Source organism: Thermobia domestica, chromosome 6, assembly GCF_964235325.1.
Source record: "Thermobia domestica chromosome 6, izTheDome1.hap1.1, whole genome shotgun sequence".
Taxonomy (NCBI): Eukaryota; Metazoa; Arthropoda; class Insecta; order Zygentoma; family Lepismatidae; genus Thermobia; species Thermobia domestica.
Window position 1 is genome coordinate 152473185 of NC_137459.1, and position 24205 is coordinate 152497389.

The 24205-nt window shown below is 36.8% G+C and overlaps 1 protein-coding gene across 2 annotated transcripts in view; it reads left to right on the forward strand.

Annotated features, from left to right (window-relative positions):
• LOC145688272 (transforming growth factor-beta receptor-associated protein 1-like) overlaps positions 1-24205 on the forward strand; it is a 128081-nt gene that overhangs the window by 38513 nt on the left and 65363 nt on the right. For both annotated transcript variants that reach the window (XM_081762267.1, XM_081762268.1), the window contains 4 exons: positions 4878-5117; positions 5995-6155; positions 13811-13943; positions 19802-19969. In XM_081762267.1, coding sequence (XP_081618393.1) covers positions 4878-5117; positions 5995-6155; positions 13811-13943; positions 19802-19969 — 702 coding nt within the window. The remainder of the gene's footprint in view (positions 1-4877; positions 5118-5994; positions 6156-13810; positions 13944-19801; positions 19970-24205) is intronic.

Consider the following 24205-nt stretch of genomic DNA (forward strand, 5'->3'; position numbering starts at 1 on the left):
ATGAAGAAATTCCCATGTTATTTAAATGGGCGTTTTCTTAGGATACAAAATCTTATCTTTTAAATAGTTGAAATAGGAAAATAAACGATAAAATTGTGGGTTCAAGAGGTGCGAGACCGTAGGCCGAGCAAAGACAGTGTGTGTGGGCGAAGCCCCCGGATGGGCAGATTCAGGAAATATGAAGAGCAATTTCACAAAATTCACTGTTGATGGAAAGGCCGATAGATAAGAAATGCGAGGCTGTAGGTCAAGTAGATTCTGGGGTCTGGGGGCCGAGCCCCCAGCTAGTTTATATTATGAAATTGAAAGTGACTATGTTTGTGACGATTAATATCTTGAACCGCTCGACCGATCTCGATCAAATTTCCAACGTAGATGCGGTTCTGGCCTGGGAGTGTTTCTAGCTATCTACTTTGACAGTAAAACTTAAGGGAGAGGAAGGAGGGGGACATAGAAAAAAATAAATAAAACTTAATAACTCTTGAACCACCAGACCGATCTTGATCAAATTTTCAATGTAGATGAGGTTTGGGACTTGGATGATTTTCATCATTTCATTTTGACGGAGCAACGTAGGGGAGGGGGTGGAGGGGGAAATATATAAAAATCATTAAATATAAAAATAAAAGTGACTATGTATGTGAATTAATAACTCTTGAACCATCCGATCGATCTCAATCAAATTTTCAACATACATGAAGTTCAAACTTGGGAAGTTTTTTTTTTTTTTTTTTTTTTTTTTTTTTTTTTTTTTTTTTTCATTACATTTTGATTTTAGGGGAGGGGTAGGGGAAAAGGGGAAATATATGACAATGAATAAAACTTAATAACTCTTGAACCACCCTACCGATCTCGATCAAACTTTCAACATAGATAAAGTTCGGGCGTGGGATGTTTTCTTCATTTCACTTTTACAGTGCAACGAAGAGGACGGGGAGGGGAAAGATATATATGTAAAAAAAAAAAAAAAAGTAAAATTAAAAGTGACTGTCTTTGTGACTTCATCACGCTTAAGCCATCCGACCGATCTTTAAAAAAAATAAGATAGATGAGGTTCGGACCTGAGGTGGTTTTTATCATATCACTTTAACGGTAGAACTGAGGGGAGGGGAGAAATCTATAAAAATAAATTAAACTTAATAACTCTTGAACCACCAGACCGATCTTGAACAAAATTTCAACATAGATAGGGTTCGGGCTAGGATGTTTTCGTCATTTCACTTTTACTGTGCAACCTAGGGGAGGGGGAGGGAGGAGATATATAAAAATCAATTTATATAAGACTGAAAGTGACTATTTTTGTAACTTAATAACTCTTGAACTATCCGATCGAACTCAATCAAATTTTCAAGTTACATGAGGTTCGGATCTGAATATATATTTGCAATTTCACTTTAACGGTAAATCCTAGGGGAGGGGGACGTAAAAATAAAAACTAATAAAACCTAATAACTTTAGAACCACCCAACCAATTTCGATCAAATTTTCAACATATATGAGGGGCGGGCCTTGGGAGTTTTTTTTATCGTTTCACTTTGACGAGCCAACGTAGCGGAGGGGGAGGGGGAGATATATGTAAAAAAAAAATAAAATAAAATAAAAATGACTGCCTTTGGGACTTCATCACTCTTGAACCACCCGACCGATCTCAATCAAATTTTCAACATACATGAGTTTAGGGGCAGGGATTGCTTTAGGCTATTCAGTTTGACGATGCAACGTAGAGGGGAGAGAAATTTAAAAATGATCAATATTAGTGTTGAATCCATAGTTTTCGGGGTCGATGAGAGAAACAGTGACACTTCTGATGCTGTTTTGAATCCAAGTTCAGCCCTGAGAGTTGGGGAGGGGTAGGGTACAACGTAAGGGAGGGTTATAAACATTTAAAATGATCGAAAATGACTAATATTAGTGTCGAGTCCATAGTTTTAGGAGTAGCTGAGATTAACAGTGACAATTTTGATGCCATGTGTCGCAGCAAGGAGGAGGGGGAGGGGAGCTATATATAATAATGATCGAAAATTACCAATATTAGTGTCTAATCCATAGTTTTCGGGATCATTCAGATGAACAGTGACATTTCCGATCCGGTTTAAATCTAAAATCAGCCCCGCCACTTGTGGGAGGGGAAGAAAGAGATATATATAAAAATGATCGAAAATGGCCACCATCAGTGTGGAATTTATAGTTTTCTGGATCCCTTAGATGAACAGTGGTACTTTTGATCCCGTTTAAATTCAAATTCAAACCCACAACTTGGGTGAGGGGGATTAAGAGATATTTAAAAAATCATCGAAAATAACCGATATTAGTGCTGAATTTACATTTTTTGAGGTCAATGAGATGAACGGTGACACTTCCGATGCCATGGCCCGCAACATGGGGGTGGGGGAAATATATATATGTATATAAATAAATGGTCAAAAATGACAGATACTAGTGTTAAATCTATAGTTCTTGCGGTCGCCGAAATGAACAGTGACACTTCTCATGCTGTTTAAGTCCATTTTCAGCCCTGACGCTTGGAGGATGAGGAGGGATGACATATATTAAAATGATCGAAAATTAGCAATATCAATGTGCATTTAAATTATTTATTTTGAACCCAGCGAAGCGGGTAATATATGCTAGTTAGTTATAGTGCAGGGATGGGGAAAGGGTAAACTACTGAAGATATAGGAAAATTCCTAGGGTTTTATTTAAAAGATTCAGTGTGAGAAAATGCACTATAATCAAGTACAGTGTTTCAACGACTAAAAATCATAGTTCATTGTTCAAGTTAGAAGAAAACTATTAAATTTCGAAAGAAGTAGTAGATTTCTTTGATTAATTTACTTCATCCAAGTATAGAATAACTCAGAGAAGAACTATAATTCCGATGGGCACATCTTAGTGTATGAATAATCAGTCTTCGAAAAATATTCAAATGTGTATGTTCAGTGGGAGTTCTTAGTTCTCTGAGTGCAATTAGTATTGTTGATGTCATATACATTACAGACATTCCATCACTTTGCCTGGTGCTTCCGCTCTTACACTTTTTATTTATTTATTTATTTTTTTTTTTTAATTGTAGAATCTATCCTTGGTGTGTTTATGTTCCTAAGTTATGCTCTATATGAATTCTCTACTATACATGATTTCTTCTTTATTACATTTGTTTCCAAACTCCTCCCCTTGTTACTCTTAAAGTTACCTTAATTTACATTTCGCAGTCTTGTTTCCTAAAACATCTGCTAACTCCTGCACATCGTGATGTAAAATATGGTAATACGAGAGGCGCCCAGTTGATAGATTGATGCATAGACTTCATCAGATATGAATTGACGTTATCTGTACTATCTTTTGGCGTAGTCACCTGCCTTTGCAATATATCCCATCTGGCTACGAGCTTTTCTATTCCGGCAGCGTAGAGCTCTATTTGTCTGCCCCTGTCTATCATTAGAAAACGGCTTATTACCTAATAATTTTAAAGGCTCATAAACCCGAGCTGTATGATGTATTTATACACTATTCATATAATTTGCGTTTTCTTAAGTTAGAATAATATATTTCCAGTTTCCGGCCGAAGAAAACTGCATATTCTCCGCATCAATATTTTTTGTCCATTATTTACGTCACGCTTAGTATTTATTGGATTGATACATTTATCAAAATCCTAGTTCTTCCTCTGAAGTAGAGACAGGGTGAGTCAGTAGTAGAGCGCCCACATCTACTGCGAGGGATCTCTGCTTCGATCCTAGAACATGAGAGTTTATACTGGAAAATATCATGTCCATGTGGTTATCTTGCTCCCATTTCCCTCCACCCTCTCATTCCACCAATTTACTCTTAATCATTCACTTTTATTAATCACCTATTCCCATTAGCCTAAAATTCATATTCCTGGGACGTTAAAAATTTCATTTCTTCTTCCGAGAGTTTATTTTGTACTGGAACAAAGTAACCTAATCAAACACATCTGCTTTCATTATTTGAAAAACTAACATGAACAATGTAGTATGAGTTTTATTCATTGAAATATTGTACTTGATTATTCTATATTTTCCCTCATTGAATTTTTAATATGTAGAATACCTGAGGAATTCCCTATTTTTTGGAGGTTACTCTTGTGCTTTCCTTGCACCACATCCGATTGTGCATTAATGAAATCTGCGATTAAAAAGTAATGAATATTTCCTTTTATACCCGACCGTTTCAGCATTTCTTTCCCTGGTTATGACCGTTTCCGTCTTTTCCGATTAATTTTTAACTGCCCATAGCGTCGAAAGGAAACAAGTCTACACCCAGCTTGATCTATTCATTTTACCTTATCTTGGTGTCAAAAAATCACCTCGTTTACGGTATCGTTTCGGAACACCCTGTATATTATGAAGATACATAGTAATACGTAGATTGTTATTAGTTGGTGCACTAGAAATGCAATTGTTACAGTCCATAATAATGTTTGATTCAATTACACCTACTTTTTGTGTTGGCCACTTCTCAGTCAAACTAAGTGTGCCCAACATGGACAAGTTTAACTGTATTACAAACGAAACAGATTTAGTTTCCTCCTGTAAGATTTAGTGTACGTAGGTGCAAAGTACGTTCTTCAAACAGAAATTTAAAAATAACAATTCAGGAGTTATTTTTATCTTTAATGTAACGTTTCAAAATGAAATATGAGTTTCCCTTTTATTATAATTTGTAGAGCAGCATTATAAAAGATAAAACAAAGGCAAAATTCTGGGCACTTTTGTTTCATGGAGTTCTGACATGGAACTTTAGACTGTGTGGGAAAGCGAATAATTAAGTAGTCACTCTTCAAATAAATGTACATGTGACATAATGCTTTTAAGAAATCTAGGTACTATAATGCTATAATTTGGTTTCTATAGCAAATTTGCGTATCCAAGAGAAAACGTTTAGTGATATATAATCTAACGGAAAAGAAGCTAATTCCGCTGAAGGATATAAGTATTGGGGAACCTGCAACAGCATTGGCTGCAGATGGGAGCTACATATGTGCAGGATTAACTACACAGTATGTGGTGTATAATTTTGAGACAAATAGGACGCAGAAGTTGTTCACGTATGGAAGCGAAAATTTTTCCCCTGTCATCACTGGAGTGGGAAAGGTGAGATACTTATTGATTTTCTTAAAATTAAATGCGTTTTGTTGTAAATGTTGTTGTTAAAAGATAGCTCATTTTATTTGTTTTGAAAAGTTTTGTCTCTTAGCGTCAAACAAATTAATGCCTTCATTTTCTCTTTCAGACCTTTATTATAAAGACTGTGATAAAATAGGCTATCATGTTCAAGAAAATTAGGATATCCTTTTGATTTCAAAAGCTCTGTGCTTGCATCCAAAGTAGTATGTTTCCATAACATAGACTTAGAAGAAGTGAATAACCAGAAGTCAAACAATATATGCATTCCTTGTTGTTATCGTATAGAGGAGTAAGCATATAACAGTTTCTGAAAGCAGAATGGATATTCATTTGAACATGCTCATATTGACTATATTTATTTATACTGCATATATATATATATCTATAACTGGACTGTTATATATTTATCTATATAGTAAATTTAACTGAAAGCATCACAGAAAGTCAATGATTAGGACAGAAAAAAAATAATGTGCAATCATAAAATGAAGGTGTTTGAAATTAGTTTTAACTATACTCTCATAACTTAGATGGCATTAAAAATATCATGAGTGAAGACTAGGGAATGATATTTTGCAATAGTTTGCGGATAGCATTTTACTTTTTCTTAATAGTTGTTTTTGCTTAAACCAATATATTATTGCACATGAGTAGTAGGGAGCTGACTCAATAAATACAAGATCCACAATTCGAAACCTAAATTTCTAGAAACTCTTCAAAATCGTCAAGTGTAATATTATGACTCTTTAAGATTTACTGTTTGTTTGCAAGAAACAATTTTACTTACATGGAACAATTACATAATTTAAGAGCTTGATTTTTGAATAATTCTTTCACTTTTCAGGAGGAGTTTCTTGTGAGTGCTCCCGGGGGTCTTGGCGTGTTCGTGACGCCAGTCGGAGAATCAGAACGTCCGCCAATCAAGTGGTCTTATCCTGTTGTATCTGTGGCATATTGCCATCCATATATTTTGGGACTCAGCCGAGAAGTTCTTATGGTTTATAGGTAATTGTAGATCATAAACAAGTAATTTCAGACTTACACTCGGCTCAAAATGTTGATCTCTTTTCTCTTAAACATACTTAGAATGCCACGAAACAGGCTTCATTGAATACATTTCATGCTGTACACATTTTAAGATTAAATATTATCTGACTCAAGAGACGCCAACGTGTCAACCAGCAAGTCGTGAGAGGTAATTCGTGGTGGTGTGTGTCAGATTGTCTGTTTCGATCATTGTTGTTTTATGACTACTACTACCGGGCTATTCATCAGATAAGTAGACTGCTAATGATTTCTGAAATGAAAAAGATCAGGAGTAAGAATTAGATTTCTGGGCTTTCAGCATCTGTGGCCATGTTGGTATGAGGGATGACGTACCTCGGCAATTACATTGTCCGAGAAATTTGGGAAGAAGGAATGGAGAAGGAAGAAAGTGACCTGGGGCCATTATGTTAGGTACTATCCCTGCATTTGCCTAATGTGAATGAGGAAAATCTCACTCAGGATGGCTGGCTGAAAAAGCCTTTATAGTTTTTTGACCGAGTGTCCCAACCGGGAATCGAATCCGGCTACGTGGGCTCATCTTTTGAAATGAAAAGTCTCTCTCAAACCTAAAAAGGTTGGTCACCCCTGATTTAACAGATGTAATCAAAAGTGTTGCTATGACTAGTCAAGTAATGAAATCAATACAAACTACGTTGAAGGAATTTGACTTTTTGATCCAATTGTTCTTATAATTCATATTTGTTTTATGCGAATTTCAATATCTATAATTGACGATACAGGAGTGCAAATTTTCTACTGTTCACTTTTTATTTAGCATATATACAGATGTTAGGAAGTGTATGTGCCAGATACATGTATTTCGACCAATAACTTCGAAACAAAACAACGTTTTGCTGTTACTTACATTTGTTTTGGTATTTCCTCAACAAAGAGAATCGTACTTCAGTTAGTACATTCGTTGCGGTTATTGACTAAAGAACATGTAACTGGATTATATTTACTTGCTAGTAAGCATCCTGAGTTGATTTTTTTTTTCGATGTGGAAAAAGCTAATCAACATGGACTGTTTCTGATTTTAGTCGTTATAGTTAATTCATTATAAACATGTCTCGAAATGTAAGAATCGGAAATCTTTGTACTCTGTGTAGGATGTATTATGATCATTGAGCAGAGCGAAACAAAAGTAATGAAGAATTTTGATATATATATTTTTTCTTAATTAGATGGAATCATATAAAGTGTTAATGGAAAACTCTAACCGTATTTCTAAAATGCATATGTATGCTCGTGTAGTTAGAAACAACACAAAGAACATCCGATCATGCCACTAGTAAAAAGTGCCCATGCTTAGATAAATTTCTAATTGCACTTTTTTATACTTTTTAATTTTATTTTATTTTATTTATTTATTTATTTATTTTTGTACTTCTAATTAAGAAAGTATCTATATATTATTAAGTAATGATACGATATGTACAGGTAGTGGACGTTAAAACTGAAACACCTGTGCAAATAGCATAGGATGTTCGCGTTGTTTATATCGTACTTTTAGGCAATGAGTCACGTGTGCGGTTGAAGTTACTCCAGTTGAAGAGGTCGTTGTTGAACATCAAATCGTGTGTGTAGAACCATGGGGGACATATCCGAATTCAAGAGAGCAGATTGTAAGGGTGCATCTACCAGATGCATCTGTGTCTAAAACTGCAGCAGTTCGTGACGTCTCACGAGCTACAGTTGTGACGGTGGTTATGTGTTATCAATGTTGCCAGTAAAGTTTAAACAGCTAATGTGGTGGAGTTCAGAAGGTTACTGAGCGGAGCGCTCAGTCACACCGCTAGAAATGAGCGAAACGCAAAATTTGCGAAAACAACTGGTTTACAAATGCTGATGGGACGGCGTATCCTGTCACACAGTATCCAGGGTGATGTGTGCATATGAACAGGAGGGATGAACCACATCCAGGAGGAACAACTGCAAGGGCAAACGAAAGTTGCTCGAAAGGGATGGCAAGACATTGACTAGGATTGTTGCACGAAAACAAAATCACCGCAGAAGTGAATACATACCTTACAGAGCCTGTGTGCACGAAAACAGTCCGTCGATACCTGCATAAGGCCCACATCCATGGCAGGGTTGCGATACCGAAGCCTTTCATGAGTAGCACAAATGCCGCAAAGCGGGTTCAGTGGTCCCAGAAGCATAAAACCTGGACGTTGGATGACCTAAAACGTGTCATATTCTCGGATGAGTTCAGCTACACTGTTTTTCAAACAACAGGGAGAGTATTCATTCGGAGAAGCCCCTCTGATGCATACAACCCAGACCTGCTTCGTAACCCCAGTCAAACATGGAAGCGGATCCGTGATGGTTTGGGTTGCAATATCGTGGCAGATTTTGGGCCTCCTAATTGTTCTAGAAGATCATGTCACTGCCAAGGACTATAGAACCATTCTGGAGTTCTATTTAGACTCCATGGTTCGAACACTTTTCCCGGACGATGGTGCACTCTTCCAGAATGATATCTGCCCCATTTGCAGTGTTCAACTTGTCACAGAATGGTTCAAAGAACATGACAGTGAGGTTGAACATCTGCCATGGCCCGCTCAGTGACGGATCTCAACGTTACGGAGCCTGTATGGTGCTTGTTAGAGGATCGAGTGAGGAAACGTTTCTCTCCACCACCTGCACAATATGAACTTGTCACTGCGCTTCAAGAGGAATGTCTGAAAATCCCTCTGCAAACGGTACAGGACCTCTATCAATCCTTCTCACGTCGTGTTCTGCTGTACTGGCTGCCAAAGGCGCTCCAACATATTAAATACGAAATATGGCTTTCTACCAGCTGTTTCAGTTTCCATGTCCACTACCTGTATATTAAGTACGAGATGTATGTGATTTGTAGTACGACATATTCAGTGAATTCCGTCTCTATGATCAATATAGCAAATACATGTATCCCAACTTCGAAGTCATTTGCTCATGGCGCCATGGACAGATATAAAATAGTTCCATTGGATGTAGCATTCTCAAATTAGTATAAGTAGTGCAATTAGAAATGTATCCAAGTGTGGGCACTTTTATTATTGTTATGAGAGATACTTAAAAACTCCAACTTCTGATGTCATTTTTCTCGTGATGCCATGAACAGGTGCGTTTAAACCTAGTTTCTTTGGACTCGTCGTCCTTAAATTAGTCGTCCTTGTAAACTTTATCGTGTAAACTACAATTATTTACGTAGAGTGTGGAGAAAACTGTTTACCTAAGAGCCACTTTCGGTGAAACTTATTTTGGGGTACATGACTATTTTCATGAAATGTGGTAGAGATGCAAAAAAGCCGGCTTTTTCGAATCGATGGTTTTTTAACATAAAAAGCCGGCTTTTTTGGGGAAAAAAACGAGAATTTTGGCTTTTTTTCATTATCATGATTTTTCTATCTAAATAGCTTTCTTATAGTATATTCTATAGCTAGATAAGAATTCCATGACCTAAATGCGATATTTCGCTCTGAAATTCACCATCAAGATGAATGGAGCACATGTTTTACGAATTAAAGCTAACATGAAGAATGTAGTATTTGAGGGCAATTTTAGAGGCTATTTAACTTTATTTTAACTTTTGAGTTATCGACATCTTTTTTTCTTCTCTAGATCATTTTAGTTTGTCATCCGTGTTTCATTTCTAAGAGCTTAGTACTCTAGCTTCTAGCGCAAAAGTTAAACTTGCCCGTTTTTCTATATATCCGTCAAAGCGTACTTCCACATTTCTGTTATACTGTAGCTGTGCAGTGATTTAGCAATAATTTTCCGGACACAACCATGAATACCAATTTATACAAATAATAAGTAGCGGATTTAGAAAAGTACTTTAGGAGGGGTTTTTCTGATTGTTTAGTTTTCTAAAAAGTCCTAATTTTATTTGGGAGGTGCTTGAAGTTTATGAGTACAGGCATAATTAATATTTCGTTTCGTTTATATGTTTAGCAATTATCTTCCGGATACAACCTTAAAGATCATTTTATACTGAAAATCAGTGGCGGATTTAGAAAAGTATTTTGGGAAGGGTTTTTCTTACTAATGTTTAGTTTTTCTAAACATTCGTAATTTTTATTTGACGGGAGGGGCCGCAGTGGCTCAGTGGTAGAGCGTTCACCTCTGGTGCTTAGGGTCCCGGGTTCGATCCCAGCCCCCGCCAAGTGAACTTTGTGGTGGACAAACACCGTGTGCGTGGGTTTTCTCGGGGTTCTCCTGTTTCCTCCCACTTTCTTCATTCCACCATTTCATTCATTTCTCATAATCAATGTCTCCTTTAGCCTAACCGGCATAACCGTGGGACGTAAAACTCAAAGATTTCATTTCATTTTTTTTTTATTTGACGGGAGCTTAAAGTTTATGAGTAAAGGCATAACTAATAGATATTTCGTTTGTTGTAGACATTCCGTAACTTTGGTGAACATGCTTCAGTCCGAAAGACCGCCCCCCCCCCCCCCTAACCTTCGCAAAACCGTCACTGCTGGTAATTAGTAATAATAACGATTTAAAAATAATAAGAAAGGAAGTCAGCCAACTCACAGTACACGCACTATTTCTACATTCACAGATGGAATGAAGAAAAGCTTTGTCATAATGTTCGAATGCTGGGTTGAATCCCAGACTTCCCGATAGAAGCGCAAAAGCTAATCACTCAGTCATATTTGTTGTGCAGTTGTATTTAACTTAAATATATTCCGTAGTCCTTTTTTTTTGGGGGGGGGGGGAGTTCCGTAATGATATGTTAAATCCCTGTTGTTAAAAATTCAGAAAGCTTGAGGATTGGGTAAACCGTGATGGTGGTTATATAAAACTTAACTGAAGAATTTCAAGAATATACAGAACCAAAAGCTCTAGATGTGCAGCTTTTAAGTTTATCGTATAAATCTAAGTATTTCTCTTATGTTTTATTTTAATTTTATTTTGTTTCAAAAAGAGAGTATAGAATATTTTGAAGTAAAAATACTACATACAATTTTGCTAGTTATTTGTGTATTTTTTTAAAAGAAGTGTTTACTTTTAGGGTTGGCTGGTTTACACCAACTTTTTTTTTTAATAACTGGTTTAAACCAAAAAAAGATAATAATAAAATAAAAAATAAAAAGAACGAAAAATGCGAATCGTGTGAACTTCATGGTGACGTTTCCAGTTATCAAACCACCTGCAATAGTTTTATTTCCCTTTCACCTTTTAATCAAGGTGTCCCATGTTCAATTCTCGGTCGAACCACAACCCTTCTTTCATGCGTAAACCAAGCAGCGGTTCGGATGTCAGTTTAAGCGCAAGTCTTTTCCTTGATAACCTCGGTATTTCGTAAGGATGTTAAGCCTAAACATACGAAACGAAACCAAATTGTATATTTCTGCATGCTTAAATGCCTGTTGTTTTATAAAGAAGCCAAGGTTGTTTAAATATATTGATAGGAATTGGCAGAATTTATCGATTGCCTACGTAGCTTCCAACATTAACTTGGATTGGACTTTCAATGATATCTACGTACTAAATTTGTAATTTAATACCTCAGTTTTAGCGTACTGATTATGATACGTTGACCTTTAAATTTTACATGCGAAGCAATAACAGGATTTTCCCGTTATTGTCTTACATTTCAAGTAACGACGGGATTTTCTCCATGGCTAGGGCGGGAGCTTCTCAATTTAAGAAATTTACTGACCGGAATTCTTTAAGCTTATGGGAGTTCTTCCAACATAACCCCGCTGTTGCATAATAACACCAAGGCGAAACAAACTTATTTCTGTGAATATGTAATATAAATACATAAAGCAAAAAATCTAAATCAAAAAACCTGGTTTAAACCAAAAAAGCCTGGTTTAAACATCCCCCAAAAAACGGGTTTTTGGCATTTTCAAAAACAACCATGGTTCTTGCCAACTCTGCTTCCTTTTGTATATAGGAGGTTAAAAAATTCTTATTATATACATTGGTTAATCCTTTGGAATTCATAATGTAAATATGTTGAAGAAAAATTGTTTAAAATATCTTTTCCAAATTCAAAGTTTATTTTCGAGGTTTTATATTATCAGCATCAACCACTAATTAAATGACTTTTTGTGTTGTAGAGAAGCGAAACGAAGTCTGCTTTATAAATTTAAAGCAGAATTTTGAAAAAAGCCCAAAATTTCCCAAGCAAAAAAGCGAAACAGAAAAAAACGAGTTTTTTTTTTCCAAAAAAGCAGTTTTTTTTCCGAGCCCTTGCATCTCTAAAATGTGGTGACAAGCCTTTGAATCGACTGTAGGGAAACTTTTATCGGGGTCTTTTAACGATTCTTATGAAATTGGATTGAGTGTGCTTTCGGGTGTGATAAAACTAATTTTAGGTACACCTTACTTTTCAGAAAACTTGTTTAGGGGTGGTTTTGAAAAACCCACATACAATTACTAACGATACTTTATAACGTATGGTGAGTTACCATGTTCAAGTGCTAGAAAGAGATTTAGATAGATCTTGGGTTGAGGAAACCCATTTAGGTCAGCTTTAGAGAGAGTTTCGGGAGGGATATTTTCTTGAGTGAGCGAGTCTATTACATTTTCAGATGGATAAAAGCGATTTATCTAGGTTACGACGTCCGAAGATGTTAGGTAGGGATGCGTTTGAGGGCACCTAACGAATTTCAAATTATTTTCATGATATTTAGTGAACGCTGTTTTGAATGTGAAAAACAATTCGTCTAAAGTCTTGTTTGAAAAACTGTGATTGTAGAAAATTGTTCTTCGTGACCTTAATTTTCGCCAAATTGCGATGGATTTTCCGTTCTCGAGTGAGAGGAAACGGTAGTTATCGATCTCAGGAAGTTCATTTAGAAGAGCCAGTGATATCTACTTCTCCACTAATTCTTATTCTTTTACCGTTTCTGTTTTATCGGAGAATATTTTATTTACTACATTCCTTGTATAAATTCCAAATTCCTCATATTCACATGTCATGTATCTGGAGTATCGGTACATACCTAATTTTTCGCTTATCTCATAGTACCACTATACATAGTCTCAATTTTCCCTTCAGGGGGCACGGTGGCTCAGTGGCAGAGCGTTTACCTCTGGTGCGTGGGGTCCCTAGTTCGATCTCCGGCCGAGTAAGTCTGTAGTGGACAACATCGTGTCTGTGGGTTTTCTTGGAGTACTTCAGTTTCCTCCCACATTCTCATTCTACCGATTCTTTCATCATTTACTTGCTTTAATCATCTATCTCCGTTACCTAAAGTGCATAATCGTGGGGCGTTAACTAAAAGATTTTGTTTCATTTTTCAATTTTTTCTTCTATCCGATTTACACATTTTCCCTCCAAATCATTTTTAATTCAAACTATCCTACATTGAAGATGTCTTGCACTTGACAGGGGTTTAAAACAACATCTTTTAAACTTGTACCCAACATATAAATATCAATTAAGAATGCAAATGTTTGGGCTACATGTAAGACCAAAGAAAAGGAAAGACAGTGTAATCTGTATAAGCCCCAAAGTGTGCTGATTGTTATTTTTTTTTCTCCAGTACAGTTCTTGAGGATATATTTTTCTCTGTTAGTAAATCGATTGATTTGTTTGTTCAGTTTCATATTTTATAATATGAATTATGCTTTAATAAATATATAAATTTTTCTTTTAGTATTTTGGACCAGGAACAAAAGCAGCTTTTGCACCTTTTTGGAGGCCATTCTGTTGGTAACTTCAAGGGACATATCTATCTATGTTCAGATCTTGCAGTGTATGGCATTATAAATATGCCTTGGGAGAAGCAAGTAAGTACAGGTAACAGTTAATTCTATTTAGTGAATCAAAGACTATACGTACATAAACGAATGCGTTAGAGACAAAATATTGTTGTCCATACTAGAAGTCTTCAGCAGTAAAGTAAAACTTGAAAATTCACTTTGAATATTGTAGAAAGAAATACGTGATTGAAACTTCGCGAATAATAAATGCATGCAAATCCACTATACTCTTCCAGTCATGTACTATGTGTATGATATAAGTACAGAAAGGAATGTGTTGTATGAAATACCCATTGAGGAATTTGCTTTGTATTGTATGTATATATATATATATATATATATATATATATATATATATATATATATATATATATATATATATATATATATATATATATATATATATATATATATATACACATTAGCTGAAAATACCTCATTCTCTAAATACCATGGGGGCTGTATTTGGAAGTCAACACCTGTGGGAGTATCTCCATTCATCTTAGCGAACGCGAAAACTATGGATTTGTTACTAATATCGCTCATTTTGAATTATTTTTACGTCTCGGTAACCCCCTTCCCTCCGCATTAACACCCGGCTCGCATCTGAATTTGAAAGTCATCGCTAATGCAAGTTTCACAATTGATCTCAGCGACCGCGAAAACTATGGATTTGACGCTAACATCGCTGATTTTGGATTATTTTTACATGTCTCGGTAGCTCCCCATTCCTGTGAACCCCGGCCCACCTTCCTGTGAACTCACGCAACAATTTTTATAGAGGTAGTTTCGCTACGGACATGTCACTTGAAGTACTCACCAACTATCTCTATAAAAATTGTTGCGAAAGTACCACAGGATTCTAAAACATGGATATTGGGTAGGGCACATACTAGTTCCTAAATGAAGTCTTGACCCGACTACGATAGGTCCCATAGTATTGAAGCTATGGACCTTTAAAGTTCATTTTTTCATGCTTTTAGCAGCCTATAACTCCGAAAGGAAGCGTTTGTGCACTCAGGTTGGTCTATACTTTTCGTCTTATCTTGGTGTCAGGAATCACCTCTCAAACGTTGTCGGTGTTGTTTTGAAGGGTCCATGACATTTGGGCGCAGACGTTTAGGCACAGCCGTTTGGGCGCAGGCGTTTAGGCACAGCCGTTTAGGCGCAAAACCTTTTTTCCAAATAGGTTTACCTACCTATATATGTCATAGTGAATTTCATAACGAGAGCCTGCATGTTTAGGCTGTGGGAATTTCGAAACTCTTCTACAAATAATTTTCCAAAAACTAAAGCATCTTTAACACAGCAAAGTTTCTGCAAGTGATACACGATTTGTCTCTACCAGTTGAAAAGAAATAGGGAGGAACTGCAGCAGACTCTCGACTATCCGGGTCGCGATATCTGTACTCCTTACTGGTTTAGTTTTAAAAGAATTTTTCTTTTTAATAAAATAAGACATGTAATTTATGTATTAAAAAAAACAAAAAAAAAAAACGCACTTTTTCGTTAATGTTTAGTTATTTTAAAGATGTGACTATATATTTATACTGCACTGTGTATTTGATTTTTTGAGTCAGACATCATAGAATTTATCTTAAAATGTGTACAATACTGTACATATTTTCATTTCTGCACCTTCATTTTCTATAATAAATTATTAAAACGCATGGTACAAGAATAACAGCATTATTTCCAATAAGGATGTGGAATCTGTATGATAGAGTTCTCAACGACCATAGACAAGAACGAACACCACGCCAAAGCAGCTCATCGTGGACTGCAATCAGATCTTCAAATGGGCCGTCCGTCGATTTGGCGCTTTTTTGATGACTTAGGACACAAAAGCGGGACTTACTGTACGATGCAATGCTTCGAGGAGAAGAGTCGCCCAAGAAAAGAAAATATATTCAGACAGATGAAAGGATTCACCGTATTGTGCAGAATTTTGAAACTGTTGACATTGTAGAATACTTGCGGGGTTTGCCCCATAATTTCGTAATGGAATGATAATGTCATGATTACTGTAACACAAAACAAAAAATAAATTGTTCAATATCTATATTATATTTCACTGCTGTTTCCTTTCCAATTATCTCTGTTGCAAATATAGTAATACACTGTAATACAGTGCTATTAATAGCTATGAAGTTATGAATATCCAAAATGCCTATTCCTTTACGTTAGAGATGATATAAAGATAACTTCACTGAAGTTTATTTTGGGGTGTCATAGGATGCGTACAGCAAATTTTATTCAGTCCAATACAGATTCATGCTAAAAAAAAAAAAATAATCTGCGGATCATGATCTCCGATTTTGCTGAAATAAGGATATATTATTCTACAAACAAAATAATTAGTCTCTTATATATATATGTGTGTGTGTGAGAGAGAGAGAGAGGGGGTGGGTGGGTAGGTAGGTCCATCCATCCGTCCCTAGGGTGAAATTTGATGCAGAAACCAGGGTTACGAAAACAAAGAAAGCGGGGGAGCCTGCCTTCCCTCATGTAAATCGGACTTTCTGTATACTACTTCTGTGGATGAAATCACTTAATAACAATGAGATTTTTGACATGATTTTGAATTTTCAGAGTGGATTATTGTACTTCAGTTATAAAAGAAGAATTCTAAACTTAATTCACAAATGAGAGGAAACAAAATTACGGTCTTATTAAATTAGTGCCCTGAAATTGACGTGTTACGATGTGCATTTTTTAAGGAGACCATTTACAATGGTCATCTTCAATCGATTGATTTAGGACAAAATTTGCTGCATGAGGCATACATGGTTAACGTGATACCAAGCCGGTATTACCAAATATATATAGATGAGTGAATTGTTTATGTTCATAGCATTCAACTAAAGTGTACTTACCCCATTCATCTTAAGTAAAGAGTTTTCAGAGGTTTCATTTTAAACATTAAAGAAATAGTAGTGTTAAGACAACTCGTTGAAAGTCGAGAAAAAATCAGAAATTCGTGAACTTTTAATAAACACCTACTGAAAGTTAGAATTAGAATATAGTTTTTCTTTTTTCGGAATTTGAAACAGTTAACAGGTCTCTTTCTCGTTTAATAGCCATTCCATGTGAAATCCACACAATTTTCAAACAATTCTCCCTTACCGCGCCAGATTTTAAATAAATTTGGTGCAGTTCTTGGTACTACTGGAAGTTGGTAAACCCTGATATTTCAAGGTGATAGTTGAGCTGGTTTCGAAATTACAGGTCTCAAAATTTACCAAAAATTGCGTTAGTGACAGTTGTTCGATTGACATTTGCGGCTGCCCTAAAGGACCTAAGACATTGGTAAAGGTGCCATTTTAAAGCCTAGAAAATATGCTGTTTGGGTGGTGTATATATATTTTCTCGAATAAATCAAAATTTTAAATTTCTCACTTTTTTAAATCTATATGTATAAAATTGAAAATCACTATGTTTGAGACTGCGGAATCGCCCGACCGATCTCGATCAAATTTGTAACATGGATGAGGTTCGAGGCTGGGCTGGTTTTAGACTATTCACTTTGATGGTAAAACTGTGGGTTGGGAGAGGGGGAAGGGGTATAAAAAATAAATAAAACTTAATAACTCCTGAAACACTCGACCGATCTTGATCAAATTTTCAACATATATGAGGGTCGGGGCTTGGGTGTTTTTTATCGTTTCTGTTTGACGAGCCAACCTAGGAGAGAGGGAGGGGAGAAATATATTTAAAAAAAAATAAAACTTTTTGAACATATTTTTCATGTTTTAAACACGTTTTGTTCTTTTTTATTAAAAAAAAACTGTATTTTTTCCAACCCTAGTGAGTGATTGTTTTCAGTATTTTGTGTATTTTACTTCATATATATGTATATAACCAAATGAGGTTCTTTGAATTGCATTTCCCGTAGTCTGTGCAAACTCCGATAACTTGTATTTACACCATTTGTACACCATAATCTTTTTGTTTTATGTGGAGGGTGAAACACATATACCAGGGTGAATCGAAAATCGAGATAAATGTATTTTCTGCTGTATTGACCTCACACCAGCAAAACGGGGTAGCCTCGCGCAGCGTACTCGCTAACTCTCTCACTGTTGGTACGAGCGCTCCCGGGTCCGATTGCCGGTGAGGACTCGTGGTCTAAAAACTGAAAAAGCTTTTTCAGCCCAGCCATCCTGAGTGAGGTTTTCCTCATTTCACTTTCTTCCTCAATTCCCCGGGTAGTCGCCGAGGGATGTCATCCCTCATATGTGACCGATTAACATAGCCATAGATGAAATCTGATTCCTAATCCTAATCATCAGAAGGGCAACATGCGTAGAAAGTCACTTAGCGAAGTATAGGCCTGGTTTTGGGTGTCTTTTACAACTTTCTGGCCAACTGTTTAATTCCGCACAGTACCGTCCCGGCAATCTTGAGTGAAGGAACTAGTAGGCTGCGTTAAGAGGCGGCACCTCTTTTTTAAGTTGTTGAAGCGTCAGTCCTGTAGAATGAAACATGTAATCGGAGGACAGAAAATCACTGGTATATGCTGAATGCGGAAGAAGTGGCAACCCTTCCAATTCAGAGAGTTTCTGTTGCCCCTTTCTAGATCGGTGATAAATAGCGTAGTTGAGTTGAAGTAGAACGCGCTTTCATCTCATCAAAATGGGACGGAGAATTCGATGCATGCAGTTCAGTTGTTCAGCGTATTATTTGCAGTCTACAGTACGCTCATCGGAGTGAGTTCCCAGTACAGTGGTCCATCACAATTCTACCAAGTGCTATATTGTCTTCACTTCAAAGCTCCTCGTTGCACCACCGAAGCAGTATTCTGCAATGGTTGGATCTATTGGTTTTGGTTGTCTGGCGATTCCATATCAAACCCCTTTACATCACCAGTGACGATCCGTCTCCCGAACTTGGAGCTCCTCCGTGGCTAAGCGGTTAGCGTACGCGCCTTTGGCGCGGAAGACCCGGGTTCGATTCCCGGCGGGAGCTCATGTGGTTCGGATTCCACGTTAATCAGTAGGTCCGCGTCTCATATAGCCTCGCTGCTGAAAAGGGACGTTAAACTCAAAATCAACTCAACTCGTCTCCCGAACTGGGATTTCTCAGGAATTTAAAACAAATGTCACTTCGCTGCTGGGCTTGCTGCTCATTGATATCTTAAGGAACTTATTTCGGCCATCTACTGACAAACTCCAGCCGATGAAGATGGAAAGTCATGGTGGTTTGTGACGCTTGTACCCCTCTATCATCATCTGTGTCGATGTTTGTGGTTCCCTTGTTACGGATCCATGAGAACCTTGTTCATGAGCGCGGATAGATATCGTGTATACGCTTTAACAATTGTTGGTCTGTACATATTTCCTACTATACCTGTTTATTTTACTGCACAATCACACACACAGCTGCTGCGGCGGTATACCTTCTTATGCAGTAATGTCTGAGGAGACCACAGTGACGACTTCTTCATCCTTAATAACAACTCAAACTGACATAATCTGTACTGACCACTTGAAAGTTCCGAGGCATTGTGCGATAGCTACGTCATTGGTCTAACAGAGCACGATCACTGTGCTTCGCTTTGCCTTGTTTCGACTCAACCTGATATTTCTGTATCCGGGGAGTAAAATACATATATTTCTATAAATACGTCAACATATAATTTCAAAAATAATTACTGTGTGATATATCAGATTCTGCAGGCACCGCGTACAAATGTATAGTAGTTGTTTTAAAAGCACAGATAAGACCGATAAAAGGTTCTCGTAATACAGAACGTATCAAATGCCATACTGGTTATTGTTTTGTGCGAAATTTACTATTGTGATACATGATTTAACATTCTTTCAATCTTACATATATTTTTGTAATTTATTAATTGATTTTGTAATGGTACTTTCTTAATTTAGGTTCTGCTACCTGATGGACGTGTAAGAGTACCAGAAAATATCAATAGAATGAGGTTAAGGACAGGTAATGAGAGAATACAACAAAACGTTGCTTTTATCCATTTTTCAAATGGAAATTTTGATGAAGCGATGAAATTGTTTATCGATACCGAAGTTGATGCGAGAGAGGTGAGTAAAGTTAATTTCCAAATTTTACTGATTTCGAGATTACCAAATTTCCAGATTTTACTTATTTATTATTATTATTATTATTATTATTATTATTATTAATTTTGTAATTTCTTCTTGAATATTGAAAAGATATTAAATGTAGACTTCTGTGATTAAGCTTTCCGTAAAATTATGTCAATGTGTCACAAGTAATTCACTAACACTTCAGTCTTACAGGGAATCGTAACAAAAAAAAAAGTTCGAAATATTAGTATCGTTTACTATTCAAGTGGTTAATACACTCACTTTTCATGTCTGTGGTCCCGGGTTTGTTTGTTTGGTGGCGCCATATGTTTTCAGTTTTGTAAAGCAATTGGAAAAGTAATTCTTTGAGAAGTCATTTATTCGGCATACCTTTATTATTTACTAAAGCTCAGTGTTTGTGTAGAATATGAGCGGATGGTATTATACTAGAAATGGGAGGAATCAAACACAAATGACAATCGAGTCGAATGATAGAAGTTTGCTACTCTTGTTTCAATATTTTTAGTTGTTTAGGGCTTGACGTTAGTGAAACTAAAAATTTCTTTTTGTTTCGTATTGACATAATATAAATTTAAGCTGTTCTGCACTGTGGTATTAGTTTAGAGCTTCATGTGTTAAGTCGTATGTATTATTGAAAACAAAATAATGTGATAAAAGATACCGTAAGCTCCTTTTTCCAAATGGACTTCAAGCTAATTTTCAGTCATAGGCACAACCTTTAACGGGATGAATTTTCTTTTAACCCAAGACAGCTCTTGCGAATTTTACCTTTAAAAGGCCCAAGGGGTGCCTCTGAGACTCCCTGCTGCATATACAAGCTACCTGAACCCATCGCAACCATTTTTATTTTGCGTCATCAATAGAAAAGGCTGGTCACTGCTTTGGTATGCAACCTTTTGTCAGTGGTAATAAAAAATAAACAGTATCAAATAATTAGAAAAGTACTATTTCAATAGAATCCTCAGAAGCACCTCTTGGACCTTTACGTTAGTATAAAAATAACCCTATTTTTTTTAGGTAAAATAAAAAAAATGCTTAGGAAACGCAATCAGAGGGTGTATTTCAAAGAGATAGGAGAATTCTAGAGCGCAAGACACGGAACGAAATATCTATTAAGAATAATGGCATTAAAAGTGAACCAGGGTGCCTCCGAGGCACCCCTTGGGCTGTCTCGGGTTAAGAGTGACGCACCAGCAATTGGTTACATATAGATAATGGAAAAGGAACTCGCCTTCTTTTTTACATCACCTCTGTATTTGCATTTGTTTGCCGCCATCTTCTACTTAATGTTGGTTGTATACAGGTGCTTAATGATAGGACATACACTTCTGGTGCGATGAGTTCTTGTTTCTTTCCCAGACCTTGTGAATTAGTGGTGGACAAATCGTGCCAGTGGAGAATTTGGGAATTATCCTTTTTCTTGTACGTTATCATTCCACTATGATGAATCATTCACCTCCTTTAGCCTACATAAACATCGAAAGTTAAACTAAGAGGGAAAATCAAAATATAATTGAATAAATGTTTCACAGCAAAACAAAAATGTATTCACAAAAAATGAAATCTATGTATTACTACACCTCTCCACGAGACGGCAGATGAGTGCACCTTGCTTATGCTCAACGTGAGTTGTTTGAAAATTGTTCGAGACATTCAAAACGGTAGAACTGTTGAATGTAATCATGTTTCTATAGTGAAAAGACAGAAACCACCTAAAATCTATCGTGAGTTTTGTGCAACGTGTGTAAACATTTGTTTAACATTCACAAACTTGCCTTATTGGTGTGCAAAGTTCAAAGCAGGGTGTAAGAGTGTTCGGACGGCATGTATATTCCACATATAAGTGAATGTTCACGCTGTGAATGAAGCGATTTTGTGAGACTACGGGTAACAATTCAAACAATAGCGTATGAAGTGGATGTTTCGTATGGCAATACGTACATCATCATTCATGAAGCGCGTGCGTCTCACAAAGTGTCGCCGAGATATGTCCCCGATAACTCACAACATTGCAGATGAAGAACCAGATGGAATGCAGTCTTGAGCATTTGCTTCGGTACTAGAGAGATGGGAACACATTCTTTAACCACATTGTTACAGGAGATGAATAGTAGGTGTTTCGTTGCATCCCGGAACGAAAGCACCATAGCATGGTTTGGAAATATATGAACTCACTTCCGACCCAAAACCTCCAAGACAACCTCGTCAGCAGAAAATATTTTGCTCACTGACAGGCCGGCAACACTAGATCATCTACAAGCTGCTCTCAGTTTTACTAAGTCTTTACAAGATGTCATTGTGCATAACAATGCATACTTCGGTGTATTTTTTGTATCACTAGAGAAATATCTTGTTGGTCAACGCTTCCGCAGCGCCAGGGAAGTCATCACAGCTGTACGCCAATAGTTTAACTTTGGGCCGAACGATTTCTGTCACATGGATATCGAAAGCTTGGTGTATTGTTGGGACAAATCTCTCGATGTGAGCGGCTCCTATGCAGAAGTGTAGAGAAATGTTCACTCTTCAAAATGTTTATTTCAGTTTGTGCATACTTTCTATTTTGTCGTGAAAAATTTACTCAGCTTCTTTTTGATTTTTCTGTAGTGGTAAATGTTTCATTTAAAGATTTGTATTATTGTGATGCGAAGAAATTTATTATAATGAGGTATCATTGGTTGTCGTAAACTTTTAGGATATTATATGAGATAGTTCTGTTCAATGTTATTTCTTCAGTTAAAATGAAAAATGACTCCTAAGTTTTTTGAAATTGAGGAAAACTTCTGTTTATTTTGAATTTAGTTTCAAATAAATGCTTCAGTCTATTTGGAATCCCTAATAAATTTCCTAGTCTCTTTTTCCTTTTGTCCTTCATATATATATATGTAATATTTGTTCTGATATTCGAAAGCTTCTTCATAGACATACGCACATTACTCCATTTAACGATATTTCTGTTCCACTGTATCATTTTTTCTTCATATATTCACTAATATTTGATTTCAAATTTTGTTACAGTTAATACCTTCATTGAGTTCTTGGGTCAGCGATGTCGATATTGGATTTTGTTAAGAAAGCTGATGTATCTTTGTGTAGTACTTCGTCTATGAGAAATGATAAAATGAAACAAAAGGAGAAAGTTACCTACACTTTACCTAGTTTAATTTTGAACTCTTACCTCTGAAGAAACTTCGTCGGCTACGGATGCCTTGTGGTCAGCAAATCATGTAAACACAGAATTGCCAAGCGGTCGCTAAAGTAAAGGGGCGCACAGAGGCTCAGCGGTAGAGCGTTCACATATGTTGCGAGGAGCCCTTGGCTCGGTCCCAGGCCATGTGAATTTGCGGTGGATAATATCGTGTTCGTGTGATTTCTCGGGATTCTCCTGTCCTTCCCACATTCTCATTCCCAATTATTTCATGACCATCCAGTTTCCTTAATCATCTGCTTCCTTCAGCCAAAAGGGCATAACTGTGGGAAACCTGTAAGAAGTCCAATTTACCTGATTAATATGACGTTGGACCATCTTTGGTCCTCAGAACAGATCTGATGCGACATGGAATGGGATTATAGCGGTAGTGAATACTAGCAAGTGGAATCCATCACTCAGTTTCTTGAGAAAGTTGTAGGCGGAATTCTGCACCAGATTCGAGTATCCAAAACGGATGTTCAATTATGTTGAGGTCCGGGGATTAGGCGGGCCAAGGAGGGTGTTCAACTTAATCACGATGATCCTTAAATCATCACAGCAGCTCTATCTGTGTGAATGGGTGCATTATCTTTTCTAGAATATGATGTCATTGACCGGAAGCAACATCTTCAGTATAGGATTCAGATAGTATCCTAAAATGGCGACATAATCACAAGCAGTGACGCGACTGTTAAGCGTCAACCCAGGGCCTACTGAAAACCAGGATATTGCGGCCTATGTCATAACAGAGCCACCGCCATGTTTCACGGTTTGGCGGATACACTGCAGATCATACGCTTCTTTAAACATCCACCAGACATACACTCCCCGTAGTTTGAAATAAGGAGAAGCATGACTCATCCGACCATATTACACGTTTCCAGTCATCAGTGGCCCACGCTGCATTGACGTCGAGATAAAACGTTGTGGTACTTATTAGCGGTTCCTCCAATGACACCCGATCATGTATATCCGTCACATATAACTCGCGGCGGACTGTGATTGTGGACATAGACTATGGG